Source organism: Nycticebus coucang, chromosome 21 (genome assembly GCF_027406575.1).
Source record: "Nycticebus coucang isolate mNycCou1 chromosome 21, mNycCou1.pri, whole genome shotgun sequence".
NCBI lineage: Eukaryota > Metazoa > Chordata > Mammalia > Primates > Lorisidae > Nycticebus > Nycticebus coucang.
Window position 1 is genome coordinate 62,896,011 of NC_069800.1, and position 19,593 is coordinate 62,915,603.

Genomic DNA, 19,593 nt, shown 5'->3' on the forward strand with positions numbered 1-19,593 from the left:
AACAATAGAAATAGACCATATATGAGAAGAAAGAATGAGAAAAAAGTCAACCTCAAAGAAGCAAGAAAGAAGGGGGAAAAAAACCTAGGCAAGATAAATAGAAATAATATAAAATGGTAGAAAAAAATCCAATTATATTAGTAAATATAATAACTGTAAATGGACTAAATGCTCCAGTTAAAAGACAAAGATTATCTTTTAAAAATGTCTTTTATCACGGAAAATTTCAAGAATATAGGAAAGTGGGAAGAACAGTACAAAAAATATCCATATACCTTCCCTGTAGAGTTAACCATTGTTAATTTGCTATGCCTGTTTTATCTGTATATGTTTGCACGGGAGACTGTTAAGAATACCTATTTTACAAAATAAAGTAATATAATAAAATACGATTTAAATGATAATAATAGAGTGTCTACTTTTGAGGTCAAGCTGATCTGACTTTCCAGCAATTTTTAATCATGTAATTTAATTGCGTTGTTATTTATTCAAAGGATGTCTCTTCGCTCGGCTCTCGCAACAGGGTAGGAATAAGATCAACTTCTCTGATTATTGATTATTTAAGAATATTTGTTGCATAAACAAATGGTATTTACCAGTAAAGCATTCAGCACGATTCTTGTCGCATAATAAACATTTAATGTAGAGTAGCTTGTATTTACTACAGTTGCTGTTGTTGTTATTGAAAGCATTCAGCTGAGACAAAATAAGTAAGCAATAATTGGTAGCTTATTATATTTATAATTATTATTTACGATATGTCACAGTGCCTAGCACTTATCATTCACCCATAAACACCATGTTTATAGTAAGAAGTACTTCCATTATTATTCAAAGTCTGTAAAGTGTCTGGCACTACATAAGCAAGAGAAAAGTGGAAGTTTATTATTATTATTACTAAATAAAGGGCTGCGCACAACGGCGGTGCCCCAGCGGGCCCTTAATAATAAATAGATTTCGCGGCGGCTGTCATCATTTCAGGACGTTCTGACCGACCCCTCCTCTCCGGCTGAGCAAGGCCCCGCCCCCTGCTGCACAGCAGCCCCGCCCCCATGGCCCGTGCCGCGCCTGCGCACTGCGCCCGGAGGGGCTCCGCGCGCGCAGCTCTCCTCCCTGCCCCCAGAGTCCGCGCAGGGCGCAGCTTCCCGCCGCCGGAGCCGGCCGGCCTGCTGCGTGTGTGCGTGTGTGCGACGCTGCGTGCGTGCGTGCGTGCGTGCGTGCCGTCAGCTCGCCGGGCACCGCGGCCTCGCCCTCGCCCTCCGCCCCTGCGCCTTCACCGCGTAGGCCGCCCCCCCCCCCCGCGCGCGCGCACCTCGTCGACGACCCCCGCCCGCGCCCCGACCGGCCCCCCCTTTGTAAAATTTAAAGGGGGCGCAGCATTAACGCTTTCGGTTCAGGTGACCTCTCAGGGGTCCCCCCGCCAAAGGTGCCCCGCCGCCGAGGAACATGGCGAAGGTGGAGCAGGTCCTGAGCCTCGAGCCGCAGCACGAGCTCAAATTCCGAGGTAAGCCCCGGAGGCCCACCACCCTCCGGCCCGCGGCCTCTGCCCCGAGTTCCGGACGGACGTCGGCCCCCGGCCCCCGCCCCGACGGTTCGGCCGCGGGGAGTGGCGGGTCCCGGCGGGCCTTGGCGCCCGCCCCGCGCCCCGGAACCGTCCGCAGCTGCCTGGACCTGAGAGGGCCGCGAGGACCATGTGCGGGAGCCCAGGGCCTGCTCCTCCTGCCCCTCGCCTGCCGGGGGCGCCTCGCCTTCGGGGCACTTGTCACAGTTGCCGTCCTAACTTGCGGAAGACTTAATGGTCTTCTGCTTTAGAGTGTAAGCACTGGCGGCTCCCTCGTACTTTCTGTACTCTGCACAAAGTTGACCTCTCCAGGCCTTAGCTGAGATGTCAATGGCTCAGAGAAGCCTGCTGTGACCACCCAGCCCGCGTGGACACCTGCAGTCACGTCCCGTCCTAGCACTGTTGGTCAGCAGGCACTTCTCGATACTCAACATCACTGTGTTTTGGCACTTTAGAAGGGAAACTCCATGAGGGCAAGTCCTTGTCAATTTCTTGCTTATGGACCCAGCACATGTCAGGTGTCTAATAAATATCTGTTGAACTAATAAAGGAAGGGCGCTTCCTCAGGAGTTCTGATGGGACCGGCACAACTTTCCTTCTGTGTTTCTCACGCTCAGTTGACGGAGGCTGCCAGGTGGTGGGATCCTTTTTCTCTCCAGAGCTGCCTGGAGCTGGAGCGTGGAGAAGCCAAGGCCCTGGTTTGTTCCCTGCATTCATCACCGCTGTAATTTGTACCTGTATATTTTTTATGTTGTTGTTTTTCCCCTATCTTCTCCACCATAAATGCAAGGGCCTTGAGGTAACGAGGACTTTGTCTGACCTGCTTATTCCTTCTTTTCGCACGTATCCAGCAACTGTGCAGTAGGCACGGGGAGGAGACGAGGGATGAACCAGGCAGACAAGGCTTCTGCGCTCGAGGTGGTCTGATGAGGGGAGGCGAACAAGTGAGCAAGGTCATTGCAGAGTGTTAGATGCTGCAAAGGGAATAAAGCAGGCAGACTTGATGGAGGTGTCCTTTGGGTTGGACCGCTAGCTCACCATTGTATCATTAAGCACCTGGTCCACAGTAGGGATGTTTAGTCGGTATTTGTGGGAGGAATGCTGGCCAGAGGCACCCCAGTTTACACACATATATCCTGTCAGGGAGTAGTATAGGGTCACTTGTCTAAAGTTACCCAGTTGGCAAGTGTACATTTGAACCCAGACTTCAGAGTTCACATTCTTAACCATGATGCTCTCTGACCCTTGGACATGCTCCAGAAGCGTGGCTGTCACTTTGTCACTTGATGACAATGTGAAATGACTCAATCTATAAGGAACCAAAGGCTTTCCACCTAAAATGAAAAAAAGAAAAAGAAAAACCCTCCCCTCCAAAAAACCTAATGTGGATCATAATTCCATGGAAGTACTTGAGTTTGCATGATGTTTCCATGGGCTTCTGCTGGAGGAGCCAGTCTGGGAAAGGAGTCTGGTCAGCTCAAGCGATGTGGTGAGCAGTTTCCTACGTTGTCTGAAGTATCTGGGAATCCTGGCTTGGCTACTCCTGTAACTTGGCATGTTCAGTTACATATACTGAATATCTGCTCCATGTGACATACACCAGGAGAAAGCCAAGTCACATCAGATGTACTACCCCATTTTCCCTCAACCTCCACCCCATGACTTTTATGTGTAGGGAAAGAGTAGATGAGAAAATCAGCCAGGACTGTGCAATAGTGGGTGAACCAGTGGGCTTCAGGAGCATGGAGGAGGTCACCTCCTGAAAGAGGTGTCATTTGATCTGAGTTATAAAAGTTGAGGGTGGCGCCTGTGGCTCAGTGAATAGGGTGCCGGCCTCATATACTGAGGGTGGCGGGTTCAAACCCAGCCCCGGCTGAACTGCAAAAAATAGCCAGGCGTTGTGGTGGGCGCCTGTAGTCCCAGCTGCCCTGGAGGCTGAGGCAGGAGATAGCCCAAGAGGTAGAGGTTGCTGTGAGTCCTGTGACATCATGGCACTCTATCAAAGGCAGTAAAGTGAGACTCTGTCTCTACAAAAAAAAAAAAAAAAGGAGACTAAAATAAGTGGGTGGGGAATGTTTCAGGAGGAGGAAATTTCATGCATAGAGGCACAAAAGCTTTGGGTTCTTTCGGGATGCCACTAGTCGTTGAGTATCACAGCAGCAAAGAATATTTGTTGTGGTTGCACAGCAAGGTAGGAGACAAGGTTGGTGAGTAGATAGGAGTCAGATCTTCTAAGGCCCTTTGCACGTACACACAGCAAGTGTCCATGTCGAAATTGTGTTGCTGCTTCTCAAACAGTCTCTTCTTGGATTGACTCCCTGAAACCCCAAACCACCTCTCAAATGTGATGTTATGGAAAGAGGCACTAGTTTGTGAAATTCAAGTTTTTGTTTCAATTCTTTCACTTAAAATATGTGACCATGGGCTGGCCACTCCAAAGCCTGGATCACTCTTTATTCAGTAGGGATGATACTCATATGTGCCTGCATCCTGTAGAAAGTTGTGTTGTTTAGAAGGAGTGATATGGCTATTCAGGTGCTTTGTAAATGTGTAGTGCTATACAGAGATTGGTGGTTGTATTTGGACAACTGGTCTCATCACTTCAGACTCTTGTCTGAAAGGTGTAGCAAAGAAGAGTGATCTCTCTGGTCTGGGGTTGGCTGAAGTAACGATGGTCCAAGTCATTGGCTATTTTTTGCTAGGAAAGTGGTTCAAGAGAGGTGATATCAAATTGTTGAAGGCTCTTAACTTTAGAAGAGGCATCTACAAGCATTTTGTAAACTACCTTATGAGGTGATTAAAAAAAAAATTGGTTGGCATCTGTGGCTCAAGGAGTAGGGCGTCAGCCCCATATACCAGGGGTGGCAGGTTCAAGCTTGGCCCCAACCAAAACTGCAAAAAAATAAAAAGATAAAAAAATTATCGGTTGGCTTGTTTAAGCTGAATGCCGAGATAAGAAAATTAGAATAGAGACTTAGTACCCTGGTTTGCTGTATAGAGGTAAGTCGTTTCAGGATGAGTACTAGCACATTTAACTGGCTTCTATAAATTACTCAGGGTGACAACTCTGATTTCTGAGGTGTTTCCCCTCAATGAATTGAAATTGTAAGCTAACGTTGCTTTAGAAGGAAATAACTAAAATGCCTATTATTCAGAGGAAAAAAAATTCTTTTAAGTGCAGCCTAAGATGATGATATAACAGTGTATATCATCAGATTCTTTTTAATTTTGGGAATTTGGTGTGGTTTGTTAAATTTAAGAACTTTACAGAAGAAAAAGAGAATGCAGGGGCAGCCCCTGTGGCTCAGTGAGTAGGCGCCGGCCCCATATGCTGAGGGTGGCAGGTTCAAACCCAGCCCCAGCCAAACTGCAACAAAAAAATAGCCAGGTGTTGTGGCAGGCGCCTGTAATCCCAGCTGCTCGGGAGGCTGAGGCAAAAGAATCGCGTAAGCCCAAGAGTTAGAGATTGCTGTGAGCCGTGTGACACCACGGCACTCTACCCGAGGACAGTAGTGAGACTCTGTCTCTACAAAAAAAAAAAAAAAGAAAAGAAAAAGAGAATGCAAATTTATATGACCTTTTCCAGTTTTATGGGAAGTACAGTATTACTTTATGTTGTTACTTTATAAGTACAGTATTACTGTACTTCCCATAACACAGTATTACATTGTGTTAAGTATCAAAAGGAGACAGATTGGTGGCTGCCTAAAAGAAGCGTGCCACAGTGGGAGTTGCCTACATTTAAAGCTGATTTTCATGAGATTTTTTTTTTTTTTTTTTTATTGTTGGGAATTCATTGAGGGTACAATAAGCCAGGTTACATTGATTGCAATTGTTAGGCAATGTCCCTCTTGCAGTCATGTCTTGCCCCCATAAAGTGTGACACACACCAAAGCCCCACCCCCCTCCCTCCGTCCCTCTTTCTGCTCCCCCCCCATAACCTTAATTGTCATTAATTGTCCTCATATCAAAATTGAGTACATAGGATTCATGCTTCTCCATTCTTGTGATGCTTTACTAAGAATAATGTCTTCCACTTCCATCCAGGTTAATACGAAGGATGTAAAGTCTCCATTTTTTTTTAATAGCTGAATAGTATTCCATGGTATACATACACCACAGTTTGTTAATCCATTCCTGGGTTGGTGGGCATTTAGGCTGTTTCCACATTTTGGCGATTGTAAATTGAGCTGCAATAAACAGTCTAGTACAAGTGTCCTTATGATAAAAGGATTTTTTTCCTTCTGGGTAGATGCCCAGTAATGGGATTGCAGGATCAAATGGGAGGTCTAGCTTGAGTGCTTTGAGGTTTCTCCATACTTCCTTCCAGAAAGGCTGTACTAGTTTGCAGTCCCACCAGCAGTGTAAAAGTGTTCCCTTCTCTCCACATCCACGCCAGCATCTGCAGTTTTGAGATTTTGTGATGTGGGCCATTCTCACTGGGGTTAGATGATATCTCAGGGTTGTTTTGATTTGCATTTCTCTAATATATAGAGATGATGAACATTTTTTCATGTGTTTGTTAGCCATTCGTCTGTCATCTTTAGAGAAAGTTCTATTCATGTCTCTTGCCCATTGATATATGGGATTGTTGGCTTTTTTCATGTGGATTAATTTGAGTTCTCTGTAGATCCTAGTTATCAAGCTTTTGTCTGATTGAAATATGCAAATATCCTTTCCCATTGTGTAGGTTGTCTCTTTGCTTTGGTTATTGTCTCCTTAACTGTACAGAAGCTTTTCAGTTTAATGAAGTCCCATTTGTTTATTTTTGTTGTTGTTGCAATTGCCATGGCAGTCTTCTTCATAAAGTCTCTCCCCAGGCCAATATCTTCCAGTGTTTTTCCTATGCTTTCTTGGAGGATTTTTATTGTTTCATGCCTTAAATTTAAGTCCTTTATCCATTTTGAATCAATTTTTGTGAGTGGGGAAAGGTGTGGGTCCAGTTTCAGTCTTTTACATGTAGACATCCAGTTCTCCCAACACCATTTATTGAATAGGGAGTCTTTCCCCCAAGGTATGTTCTTGTTTGGTTTATCAAAGATTAGGTGGTTGTAAGATGTTAGTTTCATTTCTTGGTTTTCAATTCGATTCCAAGTGTCTATGTCTCTGTTTTTGTGCCAGTACCATGCTGTCTTGACCACTATGGCTTTGTAGTACAGACTAAAATCTGGTATGCTGATGCCCCCAGCTTTATTTTTATTACTAAGAACTGCCTCAGCTATACGGGTTTTTTTCTGGTTCCATACAAAACGCAGAATAATTTTCTCCAAATCTTGAAAGTACGATGTTGGTATTTTGATAGGAATGGCATTGAATAGGTAGATTGCTTTGGGAAGTATAGACATTTTAACAATGTTGATTCTTCCTGTCCATGAGCATGGTATGTTCTTCCATTTGTTAATATCCTCTGCTATTTCCTTTCTGAGGATTTCATAATTTTCTTTATAGAGGTCCTTCATCTCCTTTGTTAGGTATATTCCTAGGTATTTCATTTTCTTTGAAACTATGGTGAAGGGAGTTGTGTCCTTAATTAGCTTCTCATCTTGACTGTTATTGGTGTATACAAAGGCTACTGACTTGTGGACATTGATTTTATATCCTGAAACATTACTGTATTTTTTGATGTCTTCTAGGAGTCTTGTGGTTGAGTCTTTGGGGTTCTCTCAGTATAAGATCATATCATCAGCAAAGAGGGAGCACCTCCTCTGCTCCCATTTGGATTCCCTTTATTTCCTTGTCTTGCCTAATTGTATTGGCTAGAACTTCCAGCACCATGTTGAATAGTAAAGGTGACAGAGGACAACCTTGTCTGGTTCTAGTTCTAAGAGGAAAAGCTTTCAGTTTTACTCCATTCAGTAAAATACTAGCTATGGGTTTGTCATAGATAGCTTCAATCAGTTTTAGAAATGTGCCACCTATGCCTATACTCTTCAGTGTTTTAATTAGAAAAGGATGCTGGATTTTATCAAATGCTTTTTCTGCATCTATTGAGAGGATCATGTGATCTTTATTTTTGCCTCTGTTAATGTGGTGGATAACGTTTATGGACTTGCATATGTTAAACCAGCCTTGCATCCCTGGGATGAAGCCTACTTGATCATGATGAATGACTTTTTTGATGATAAGCTGTAATCTATTGGCTAGGATTTTGTTGAGAATTTTTCCATCTATATTCATGAGTGAGATTGGTCTGAAATTCTCCTTTTTGTTTGGGTCTTTTCCTGGTTTTGGTATCAGGGTGATGTTTGCTTCATAGAATGTGTTGGGGAAGATTCCTTCTTCCTCAGTTTTTTAGAATAATTTCTGCAGTACAGGAATAAGCTCTTCCTTGAAGGTTTGATAGAATTCTGATGTGAAGCCATCTGCACCAGGGCATTTTTTGGTTGGAAGATTTTTTATTGTTTCTTTGATCTCAGCACTTGAAATTGGTCTGTTCAGGAGCTCTATTTCTTCCTGGCTAAGTCTAGGGAGAGGGTGTGATTCCAAATATTGATCTATTTCCTCCACATTGTCAAATTTCTGGGCATAGTGTTTCTGGTAGTATTCAGAGATGATCTCTTGTATCTCTGTGGGATCAGTTGTTATTTCCCCTTTATCATTTCTGATTGAGGTTACTAGAGATTTTACTTTTCTATTTCTCGTTAGTCTGGCCAATGGTTTATCTATTTTATTTATTTTTTCAAAAAACCAACTCCTTGTTTCATTAATTTTCTGAATGATTCTTTTGTTTTCAATTTCATTGATCTCTGATTTGATTTTGGATATTTCTTTTCTTCTACTGAGTTTAGGCTTAGATTGTTCTTCTTTTTCCAAATCCATAAGATGGCTTGTGAGATTGTTGATGTGTTCTCTTTCTGTTTTTCGAGTGTAGGCATCTAAAGCGATGAATTTTCTTCTCAAAACTGCTTTTGCAGTATCCCACAGGTTTTGGTAGCTTGTGTCTTCATTGATGTTATGCTCAAGGAAGTTAATGATTTCCTGTTTTATTTCTTCCTGCACCCATCTGTTATTCAACAGAAGGTTGTTTAATTTCCATGCCTTTGTGTGGGGTCGAGCGTTTTTGTTAGAGTTGAGTTCCACCTTTAGTGCCTTATGGTCTGAGAAGATACAAGGTAAAATTTCAATTCTTTTGATTCTGTTGGTATTTGTTTTGTGTCCCAGGATATGATCAATTTTGGAGAATGTTCCATGGGGCGATGAGAAGAATGTATATTCTTTATCTTTGGGATGGAGTGTTCTATATGCGTCTATCAAGCACAGTTGTTCTAGGGTCTCTTTTAAATCTCTTATATCTTTGTTTAATTTCTGTTTAGAGGATCTGTCCAGCTCTGTAAGAGGAGTGTTAAAGTCCCCTGTTACTATGGTATTATCAGATATCATATTGCTCAGACTGAGTAAGGTCTGTTTCAAGAATCTAGAAGCATTTAAATTGGGTGCATAAATATTTAGAATTGAAACATCTTCTTGTTGTACTTTTCCCTTGACCAATATAAAGTGACCATCTTTGTCTTTTTTGACTTTAGTTGCTTTAATCTGAAAATAAGAATGCAACTCCTCTTTTCTTCTGGATGCCATTTGCCTGAAAAATTGTCTTCCAACCCTTGACTCAGAGCTTTAATTTGTCTTTTGAAGCCAGGTGTGTTTCTTGCAGACAGCAAATGGATGGCTTGTGTTTTTTAATCCAGTCAGCCGATCTATGTCTCTTCAGTGGGGAATTCAAGCCGTTAACATTTATTGAGATAATTGATAAGTGTGGTAGTATTCTATTCATCTTATTTTGTGAGAGTCCATTGCTTAGTTTTATCTTTTGCATCAGTGTGGAGGTTAGGTTCTGTCCTTTAATTTCTGAGTTCTTACTTTGCTGCTGACCCATTGTGGTGGTCAGTGTGCAGAACAGGTTGAAGTATTTCCTGTAGAGCTGGTCTTGTTGTGGCAAATTTCCTCAATGTTTGTATATCCGTAAATGATTTGATTTCTCCGTCAATTTTGAAGCTTAGCTTAGCAGGGTACAGAATTCTGGGCTGAAAATTGTTCTGTTTAAGTAGATTAAAGGTAGATGACCATTGTCTACTTGCTTGTAAAGTTTCATTAGAAAAGTCTGCGGTCACTCTGATGGATTTGCCCCTGTAGGTCAACTGGCGCTTACTCCTGGCAGCTTGCAGAATCTTTTCTTTTGTCTTGACTTTGGACAGGTTCATCACAATGTGTCTTGGAGAAGCTCGGTTAGAGTTGAGGCGACCTGGGGTCCGATATCCCTCTGAAAGCAGTGTGTCAGAATCTTTGGTGATATTTGGGAAAATTTCTTTTTTTTTTTTTTTTTGTAGAGACAGAGTCTCACTGTACCGCCCTCGGGTAGAGTGCCGTGGCGTCACACGGCTCACAGCAACCTCTAACTCTTGGGCTTACGCGATTCTCTTGCCTCAGCCTCCCGAGCAGCTGGGACTACAGGCGCCCGCCACAACGCCCGGCTATTTTTTTGTTGCAGTTTGGCCGGGGCTAGGTTAGAACCCGCCACCCTCGGCATATGGGGCTGGCGCCCTACTCACTGAGCCACAGGCGCCGCCCGGAAAATTTCTTTTATAATATTCTCTACTATGGCTTCCATTCCTCTGGGGCATTCTTCTTCCCCTTCTGGGATTCCTATAACTCGTATGTTGGAATGCTTCATAAAGTCCCATAATTCTGACAGTGAATGTTCTGCTTTCTCTCTCTTCTTTTCTGCCTCTTTTACTATCTGAGTTATCTCAAGAACTTTGTCTTCTACCTCTGAAATTCTTTCTTCTGCATGGTCTAACCTGTTGCTGATACTTTCCATTGCATCTTTAAGTTCCCTAATTGACTGTTTCAGTTCCTTCAGCTCTGCTATATCCTTTTTATATTCTTCATATCGTTCATCTCTTATTTGATTCTGTTTTTGGATTTCCTTTTGGTTATTTTCCACTTTATTAGTAGTTTCCTTCATTGTTTCCATCATTTCTTTCATTGTTTTCAACATGTGTATTCTAAATTCCCTTTCTGTCATTCCTAACATTTCTTTACAGGTGGAATCCTCTGCAGTAGCTACCTCATGGTCCCTTGACAGGGTTGTTCTGGACTGGTTCTTCATGTTGCCTGGAGTTTTCTGCTGATTCTTCCTCATGAGTGGTTTCTTTTATCTGTTTCCTTGCCCTAATTTTCCTTTCACTTCCTCTTGCTCTTTAAGTTCTCGTGCCTGTGGACTAAGGGTTAGATGAGTCCTTTTGGTACAGGACCAGAAGCGTGAGAAGGTTGAAGAGCAAGAAAGGGATGAAAGAAAGGAGGACTGAGTGAAAAGAAAAAAAAAATAGAGAAAGGAGAGAGGATGGGTAAAAGGAATATTGACAAAAAGAAGAGAGGCACAGAAATAGGGAGACAGAGCAATATAGGTGTATTAGTACAGTAGGGTACTTCAATACAACCTGAAAAGAAAAACTTCAATACAACCTGAAAAGAAAAACTACCTTCTGGGGGTGCCCAGTTGGGTGGTTCCCTTGAGGTCAGCAGCTCTTTGCTAACCTGATCAGACACAGTACCCCACCTCCACCAAGTAGAGAGGAAAGACAAAAATGCTATAAATCAAACCAAAACAAGCAAACAGAAAACTTTATGGGATAAAATTGGGTGAAAAACCAAATAATAGCAGTACAAACAGTAGCAAAAATGAAGTTCTAGTTATTAAAAAAGGCAGCAATGGGAAATTATAATTAAACTAGAAAAATTGAGAAAGAAAAAAGATCTGTACAGAAAAGGTTGAAATTAAAAAACAAAACAACATCAACAACATCAAAATAAAAAAACAACCAAACCAAAAAAAAAGCAAAACACAACCAAAAACAAAGCAGTATGTATATGTCGTTGAATATTGTCTGGGCAACACGTGGTCTTCTGGGGTATGAGATGTTAATCACAATTCTGATACGACTGGAGGCTGCTGATTTCTCAACCCCCAGCAGGTAGACACCCTAAATCTCTCTTCAGCCCACTTAAAAGGCACTTTGAACTTGTAAACTTGCTGAGCAGAAGCCTTCCCAGGAAAGTGCTTGTTGCTGGAATCACTGCTGAAGTGGCTATCCACTTACCCAGTGTGCCAAAACCGGTCTCACTCTGCCTCTGAGGGTTAGGGCTGCAAGGCGGCTCAGACCCCACCCTTAGGCTACTCGGTCGTTGGGTTACCAGCTCCCACCCGATTCTAGCTCTGCGACCCTGAGGGCAGAGCTTGCCGGGGCAGATTGCTCACAATGGCTCCCTGTGGCCCACAGCCAAACACTATTAGCTCCGTCTGGCTCAGGGGCTCAGAGTGGGGCCCTAGACAACGGCCAAAGTTCTCTGCACTCCCACTCAGGCTCTCCACAAGGCAGCTCAACTGAGTGCCAAGTCCAAAGACACCAAAACAGTTCACAGGTAAGGCCTTTCCGGTTTGCAGTCTCCCTGCTACTGAACTTAACAGTTGCGGGCAGGTTTAGACCGATTGAACACACGCGACCACTTGCCGGTTTTCCACTGTTTTAGTCCTCCTCTTGGGGTCCAGAAGTCTCTCGGTGACTCTCTGTATCCTCACAAGGGTGATGATAGGCAGATCCCACCAGCCAGAGATGCCTGGAGTCCTATCTCCCCAGACTCACGGTGCCCAGATGCAAGGAAGCTGTTACTCGGCCGCCATCTTGCTCTCCTCCTCCTTCATGAGATATTTTTAAGAAGTCAGCATTAGTAGAAGCTCTTTCAGACCAGACCATCTTTCCGAGGGAGTAAAGGTTTTTGGAAACCTGTGGGACACGTGTGTGTTTGTTGTTTTTTCGTTGTTGTTCTTTGCGTTGACCTAGATTCTTCCAGGGCCTAATCCTTTTTCTGTCTCCTCACTCTGAGACCCCACTTGTCCACCTCAAAGGGAGCTTTCTGAATGAGTTGCTTTCAAGGCATTATATCTCTTCTTTCTTTCTTCTTTCCTTCCCTTTTATCAGATTCAATCTGTGGTAAATAGTATGCTTTGTATTTTGAGGGGTGGCGGGGGGTCATTGTCCAAGACTCTTAATCTTCTTTCATATCCTAGCAAACTCCTCTGGCAGTGATATTGTCACGTGGAGGTGGTCTGTTAACCATCTTCACCAGGTTAAGGCTTAAACCCACTGTGGAGCCATTTACTCTTACTTTATTTTGAGACTAAAACATGGCCTTTAAGAAGTCTTGAGTAGCCCTGTCGTTGGTCAACAGAACTGTCTGGTGTGATAGCACCAATGGATTGGTGAATCGTTGATTACCACTTTGGGAAGAAAATAGGAACTTGGACACTATAAATGATAGTTTAGAACCTTATCTTTTGTGTAAGGAAAGCAGTCTTGGAATCTTCATTTCAGCCTCTCAAGTTGTATATTTCAGATTGTTTAGGAAGTTAAAATAAATCTAAAACCCTGTGGATATAGTCTATTCAGTGTTGTAATTATCCTTCAGATGCTAAGTATAGCATTAATGCTTTAGCTTTAGTATAGTACTGATTTCCCTAACATTTCATGATCACATACAGCAGACTGTGTTTTACAACACAACAGAATGTCAGCAGTGTGCTTAAGATTCTTTATGGTAGTGGTTTAAATCCATCCTGAATAGATTATCTTCATTTATTTAATTATTAACCAGCTTGCTCATCAACAGCTAGTGGCATTAAACTCACTCAGCTTGAGTCAGACTTAAATCTTCATAGATAGTACTATTTACTTCTGAATCTTGTTCCTGGGAGAAAAGTGTGCACAAGAAGTCGACTTTCTTTTCTCCACTTCTACTTATTTCACTTCCTGTTTTTCATAGCTAACTCCTTGGGAGGAAAAATGTATAGATCTTGGACATGTGCTTATATTTGGAAAGTGTGGTGGTTTCCTTGATGTGAGTGGTTGTAACATCACAGTTATCTTCATAATTACCTGGTAGTTTTCCATCCAAGTGTGGGTTTATTAAAATAATTAGTCTGAATTGATGCTTATTAAAGAGCTGAACTCTTAAACATTATTGACCCTCTTATTTATTGTATTATATAGCATTTTTCCTTCAAATGCTGAAAGCAAAATATTGAGAACCATAACCCTGTATTATTACCACTAAGTGGTTGAAAATTAGGGAGGAGTCAAGGGAGTAGGTTATATTGGTCATCATTCAAATATTACTCCTAGGCTTGATTTTTAGAACCTGAAACTTGAATTTTTACATAAGGAATTATCTCCAAGATTGCTTCATATATCCCCCAATTGTTGAACTATTTGCTGTCTAAAGGATGACCATGATTTGGAACAAATGAGCACAGCTTTCAGCAAGATGACAGGAAAGATGAACACAAAGAGTGCTGAGTTCCATTAGTCAAGACAGAGTGTTTTTAATAAAATGAAGTAAAAGCCTCGTGCACAGTTATTTTACACTGGGGATTGTGTTAAAAACAGAGTTGCATTGTGGTTTCCAGGCTGGCTTCTTTGTTTTTCTGTTAATTCAGGCCCCTTTCAGATTGTCATCAACATGGCTTGGTCATCAGCGTGACAAAGGGATCCAGATTATTTTGGTCCTTGCTTAGTGGGCACGTGCATTCTTTGAAGATTTTACCTGGGCAGCTGGCTTTACAAATCAAGAGCTGTTTAAAAAGTTTTATTATGGAAACAAAAGTTACTGAATTTGACAGTCATTTTAAGATTTTTTTTTTTTTTTGTAGAGACAGAGTCTCACTTTACTGCCTTCCGTAGAGTGCCATGATGTCACACGGCTCACAGCAACCTCTAGCTTTTGGGCTTCTGCGATTCTCCTGCCTCAGCCTCCCGAGCAGCTGGGATTACAGGTGCCTGCCACAACGCCCGGCTATTTTTTGGTTGCAGTTCAGCCGGGGCTGGGTTTGAACCCGCCACCCTTGGTATATGGGGCCGGCGCCCTACTCACTGAGCCACAGGCGCCACCCAAGATTTTTTTTTTTTAAATCCGTGTGGCAAATAGTATCTCTAGAATGTATACTTTTCAAAATGTTAAATGCATTGTTTTAACAGAAGCTGTTGATATCTAGAAACAATGTCTTAGGGTGCTTTAGAGTTTTCCCTGCTAGCATGGGGGTTTGGTGGTGAGGTAACTATGGAGAGAATGGTCTGTAGTCTCGTGGGAAAACCTTGAACTGTTTTCTTTTTTTTTGGTTTTTGGCCAGGGCTGGGTTTGAACCTGCCACCTCTGGCATATGGGACCAGCGCCCTACTCCTTGAGCCACAGGCGCTGCCCGAACTGTTTTAATAATACATTAATTATACAAAACTGTAAAGCTATAGAAATATTTCCTAGGATTTTCCATCATTCTTTAGAAAGCATTAATATCAATTTTTGATTAGCTGGTTAGTATTTCATTTTATCTCTGTCCAGTAACATCTTTATGGGGCTTTTGATATGCGTGTGCATGCCCATGTGGGCACCTAGGATTGATGGTGGGGCACATTCTGCTGATACCTGTAATGTGTTTGAATTACCACACTGCTTCCATGGCAGTAGGCTCCTACAGCCATCACCCATTTTAGAAGGTGGGAGGGAGGTTAGGTAAGTAAATAATTGGGGGAGAGGTATTGGGACTGCTACTATTTGCATCTTTTAAATTGTACTTTAAGACAATGGAATGCATCCCTGGACATTTACTAGATTTGAATTATGTGGGTTGTCTTTAAAGACTGATGTGTGCTCAGAGAATAGAGGGGAGTAGAAAACTGAATCTGGGGAGCTGGGAATGGAGGGCTTATTTGCAGAGAGTAAAGTGTATCCTCCCTATCCCTATGGGGTTGGGTCTGTCTGGAGTTAAAAGCAGTAGCTGACATACATTTTGCAATATGAGGGTAAAAGAGAGGTATGGGAAAAATGAAGATTTCTGGAAGATAAATGGTTTAATTTTAGAAGATAGGCCACGTAGATGCTTTATGTTTTTTATCTTACTATTCAATCTATTTAACCATCCAGTGAGATGACTAGAGAAGTTCTAAAGGGTGCTTATTAAAATAGGAGTGTTTGAAATAAGAAATAAATGGCCATCTTGCACTTTATAAGTTTAGCTATAAAGCCTTCAGTTCTGTATGGTCCTGTGAGGCCACGCAGTGGCCTTGGGCAGAGAAACAAATAAAGGTGAGTTAATATGTAACTAGAGACTTCTCTCAAATATCAAAAGAGGTAAATCTAAGATGAGTGAAGAGTCCTGTTTTATTCTTTATGAGGTAGACTTGGGAAAGTCATCACTGCCCAAAGTGATGACATCCCAGGCATATGCATCGGATCAAAAAGGGTTTGGAGACATGCCTGAATGTAGATAGTCTTGTACAGAAGCTTCTGGAATTACAATGGGGTTATGTCCCGATAAAACCATTTTAAGTTGAAAATATCCTAAGTCAAAAATGCATTTAATATACCTCACCTACCAAACAAACATTGTAGCTTAACCTAGCTTCCTTTAAACACCCTCAGAACACTTAGGTTAGCCTCCAGTTGTCTAAAATCATCTGACTCAAAGCTTGTTTTATAGTAGAGTGTTAAAGATCGCATGTACTGCATATTGCTAGCCTGGGAAAAGATCAAAATTCAAGGAGTGTTGAAATTATGGTTTCGCAGCATTGTAAAGTAAAAAAATAGTAAAATGATCGTTAAGTTGAGGACCATCTGTATGCAATAGATGATTGTCCAAATTGGAGATATTTTAGGTTTCTTCTGCACATCTTGTCCTTTGAGGTTTTCTTCATGGATATGTGACTCCTTCTTGGAGAATTTAACATGACTCTGATTCAGGTTTGGTTTAGTCCCCATGTTCTGAAAGCTTCTGTGGGCCAGGCACTGGTTGGATAGGGACTGGGGAAGAAGTCCTGGTTCCAGACTCCAGGTGTTGGGGGTAAGGAGGGAAAATGGGGACCGGATACTGCTGGGCTGTCCCCATTGGCAGCTTAGGAAAGCTTTGTTAATTCTTCTTTGGACTTGGCTTTCATAGGGAAGATAGCATTTGAGATATGTCACTTGATGGGTTTATACTCTGTGCTAGGCATTTTTCTAAGTGCTCATCTGTTTAATTGTTACTGCAAGCCTAGGAAGTGGGTGCAATTATGATCCTTAATTTTAACCTACGTTGTGAACCTGAGTTAGGGTGAAACTGGGACTTGAACTAAGATCATTATGCTGTTATATCCTTCCCTTAAAACCTGAGGGGATGTTTATTATGTTGTTAGGAAGAGGAAAGGAGGATTGGGAATACGACAGTGCGAATAGAGAGAGGATTGAAGGGGAAACAGCATGGAAAAAGAAAGGAAAAGTGCTTCATTGTAATTTGTAGTCTAGTAATTATCTTGTGGGCACCTGTTACATTAAGTACAGTTGCTCAGGGACGTTAGAGTGACTGTTACTGACTTACAAAAAATCTTTCTGCAAATTTTGTGTTTTCCCCTAAGAACTTAGGTCCTAACTTGATCACTTCTTTTTGTGAGTCATTTATTTATTAGTGTTGAAAATTATGTGCTAATACTGTTTATCAAATATGCTTTCCTTCTATCACCCTGGTCCCTATCCTAAGTCTTTTATTTCCTTAATGCCTGTCATATGAATTCTGTCTTTCTCGGTTAAGTGGGCACTGTTTTAGCCCGTTAATTGCATCTTTCGGCATTTATAATGTAGTAGAAAGAGAGAAGGAATGGAGTGGTACTTTTGTGAGAAGTCAGTATTATCATCTTCACTGAAGAGATGAGAGAACATAGGCCCAGGACTTGTAGAATGTGAGCCTGCAGCCAGTCCTCTCAGACTCCAAAGCCTTTGTGCTTTGCATTACAAAGGGAGCCTTGGCCGTCTTCTACCTGGAGGCTCTCAGCTAGCCTCCTCTTTCATGTAAGGAGGCTTGAACACAGTACCTCTTCCTGTTCCTTCCAGCTCTAAGCTGGAGAATTGGAGATTAAAGTTTATTTTAGCTGAAGAAGAAAGATGGAAAACCCCTGGAGGACAGATAGCGGGTCTGTATTTCGCATACTGCCTACCAGTGCTTTGTGTTTGTGCACCACTGCGTAGTTAGTTAGTGAACCCTTGTTCTTAAAAGCTTATTACTTCTACGAATCTTTCCTGAGTACTCTTGGAAATTCTCTGATCTATTTTTTTTTATTACATTCTTTTTTTTTTTTTTTTTGTGATTTTTGGTTGGGGCTGGGTTTAGAACCCGCCACCTCCGGCATATGGGACCGGCGCCCTACTCCTTGAGCCACAGGCGCTGCCCTGATCTATTTTTTTTTTAATATATCACCTCAAATTGTGCAAATTGTCTATCACTTTCATGTTTGGTTTTATTCTCCCAATGCTTCATTTACTTGCTGGTGGGTCTCCACTGAGAATGTGAGCTCCTAGAGTTTTTTGTTTTACTATTTCCCAGTAGTGTCTGATGGACTATTTTCTATTTATTTATTTATTTATTTATTTATTTTATTGTTAAATCATAGCTGTGTACATTGGTGCAATCAAGGGGTACAATGTGCTGGTTTCATATACAATCTGAAATATTCTCATCAAACTGTTCAACATAGCCTTCATGGCATTTTCTTAGTTATTGTATATAGACATTTGTATTCTGCATTTAGTAGGTTTTGCCTGTACCCATTCTAAGATGCACCATAGGTGTGGCCCCATCCATTACCCTCCCTCCACCCGAACCTCCCCCCTCCCTTCCCCTCCCTTGGCCCTTTCCCCATATTCTTGAGCTATAGTTGGGTTATAGCCTTCATGTGAAAGCTATAAATTAGCTTCATAGTAGGTCTGAGTACATTGGATACTTTTTCTTCCATTCTTGAGATACTTTGCTAAGAAGAATATGTTCCAGCTCCATCCATGTAAACATGAAGGAGGTAAAGTCTCCATCTTTCTTTAAGGCTGCATAATATTCCATGATATACATGTACCACAGTTTGCTAGTCCATTCCTGGGTCGATGGGCACTTGGGCTTCTTCCATGACTTAGCAATTATGAATTGGGCTGCAATAAACATTCTGGTACAGATGTCTTTGTTATATTGTGATTTTTGGTCTTCTGGGTATATACCTAGTAAGGGAATTATAGGATTCCTATAGCAGGTCTATTTTTAGATCTCTAAGTATTCTCCAAACATCCTTCCAAAAGGAATGTATTAATTTGCATTCCCATCAGCAGTATAGAAGTGTGCCCTTTTCTCCACATCCACGCCAACATCTCTGGTTTTCGGATTTTGTTATGTGGGCTACTCTGGGGTTAGGTGATATCTCCAAGTAGTTTTGATTTGCATTTCTCTGGTGATTAAGGATGATCTGCTTTTTTTCATGTGTTTGTAGATCATGCATCTGTCTTCTTTAGAGAAGTTTCTCTTCAAGTCCTTTGCCCACCCTGAGATGGGATCACTTGTTCTTTTCTTGCTAATACGTTTGAGTTCTCTGTGGATTCTGGTTATTAAATTTTTATCGGACGTATAACCTGCAAATATTTTCTCCCATTCTGAGGGCTGTCTGCTTGCTTTACTTACTATGTGCTTGGCTGTGCAGAAGCTTTTTAGTTTGATCAGGTCCCAGTAATGTATTTTTGATACTGCTTCAATTGCCTGGGGAGTCCTCATAAAATATTCACCCAGGCCGATTCCTTCAAGAGTTTTCCCTGCACTTTCTTCAAGTATTTTTATAGTTTCATGTCTTAAGTTTAAATCTTTTATCCAGTGAGAGTCTATCTTAGTTAATGGTGAAAGGTGTGGGTCCAGTTTCAGTCTTCTATAGGTTGCCAGCCAGTTCACCCAGCACCATTTGTTAAATAGGGAATCTTTTCCCCACTGAATGTTTTTAATTGGCTTGTCAAAGATCAAATAACAGTAAGTAGCTGGATTCATCTCTTGGTTCTCTATTCTGTTCCAGACATCTACTTCTCTGTTTTTGTGCCGGTACCATGCTGTTTTGATCACTATTGATTTATAGTACAGTCTCAGGTCTGGTAGCATGATTCCTCCTCTTTGTTTTTATTTCTGAGTAATGTTTTGGCTATTCGAGTTTTTT

General features: G+C 41.8%; 1 protein-coding gene across 1 annotated transcript in view; it reads left to right on the forward strand.

The window, feature by feature from the left end:
- Positions 1-1,111: 1,111 nt before the first annotated feature.
- The window catches only part of VAPB (VAMP associated protein B and C), a 69,149-nt gene continuing 50,667 nt past the window's right edge, over positions 1,112-19,593 (forward strand). The window contains exon 1 of the mRNA XM_053573835.1: positions 1,112-1,504. Within this exon, the coding sequence (XP_053429810.1) occupies positions 1,447-1,504 (58 nt within the window). The 5' untranslated portion in view covers positions 1,112-1,446. The remainder of the gene's footprint in view (positions 1,505-19,593) is intronic.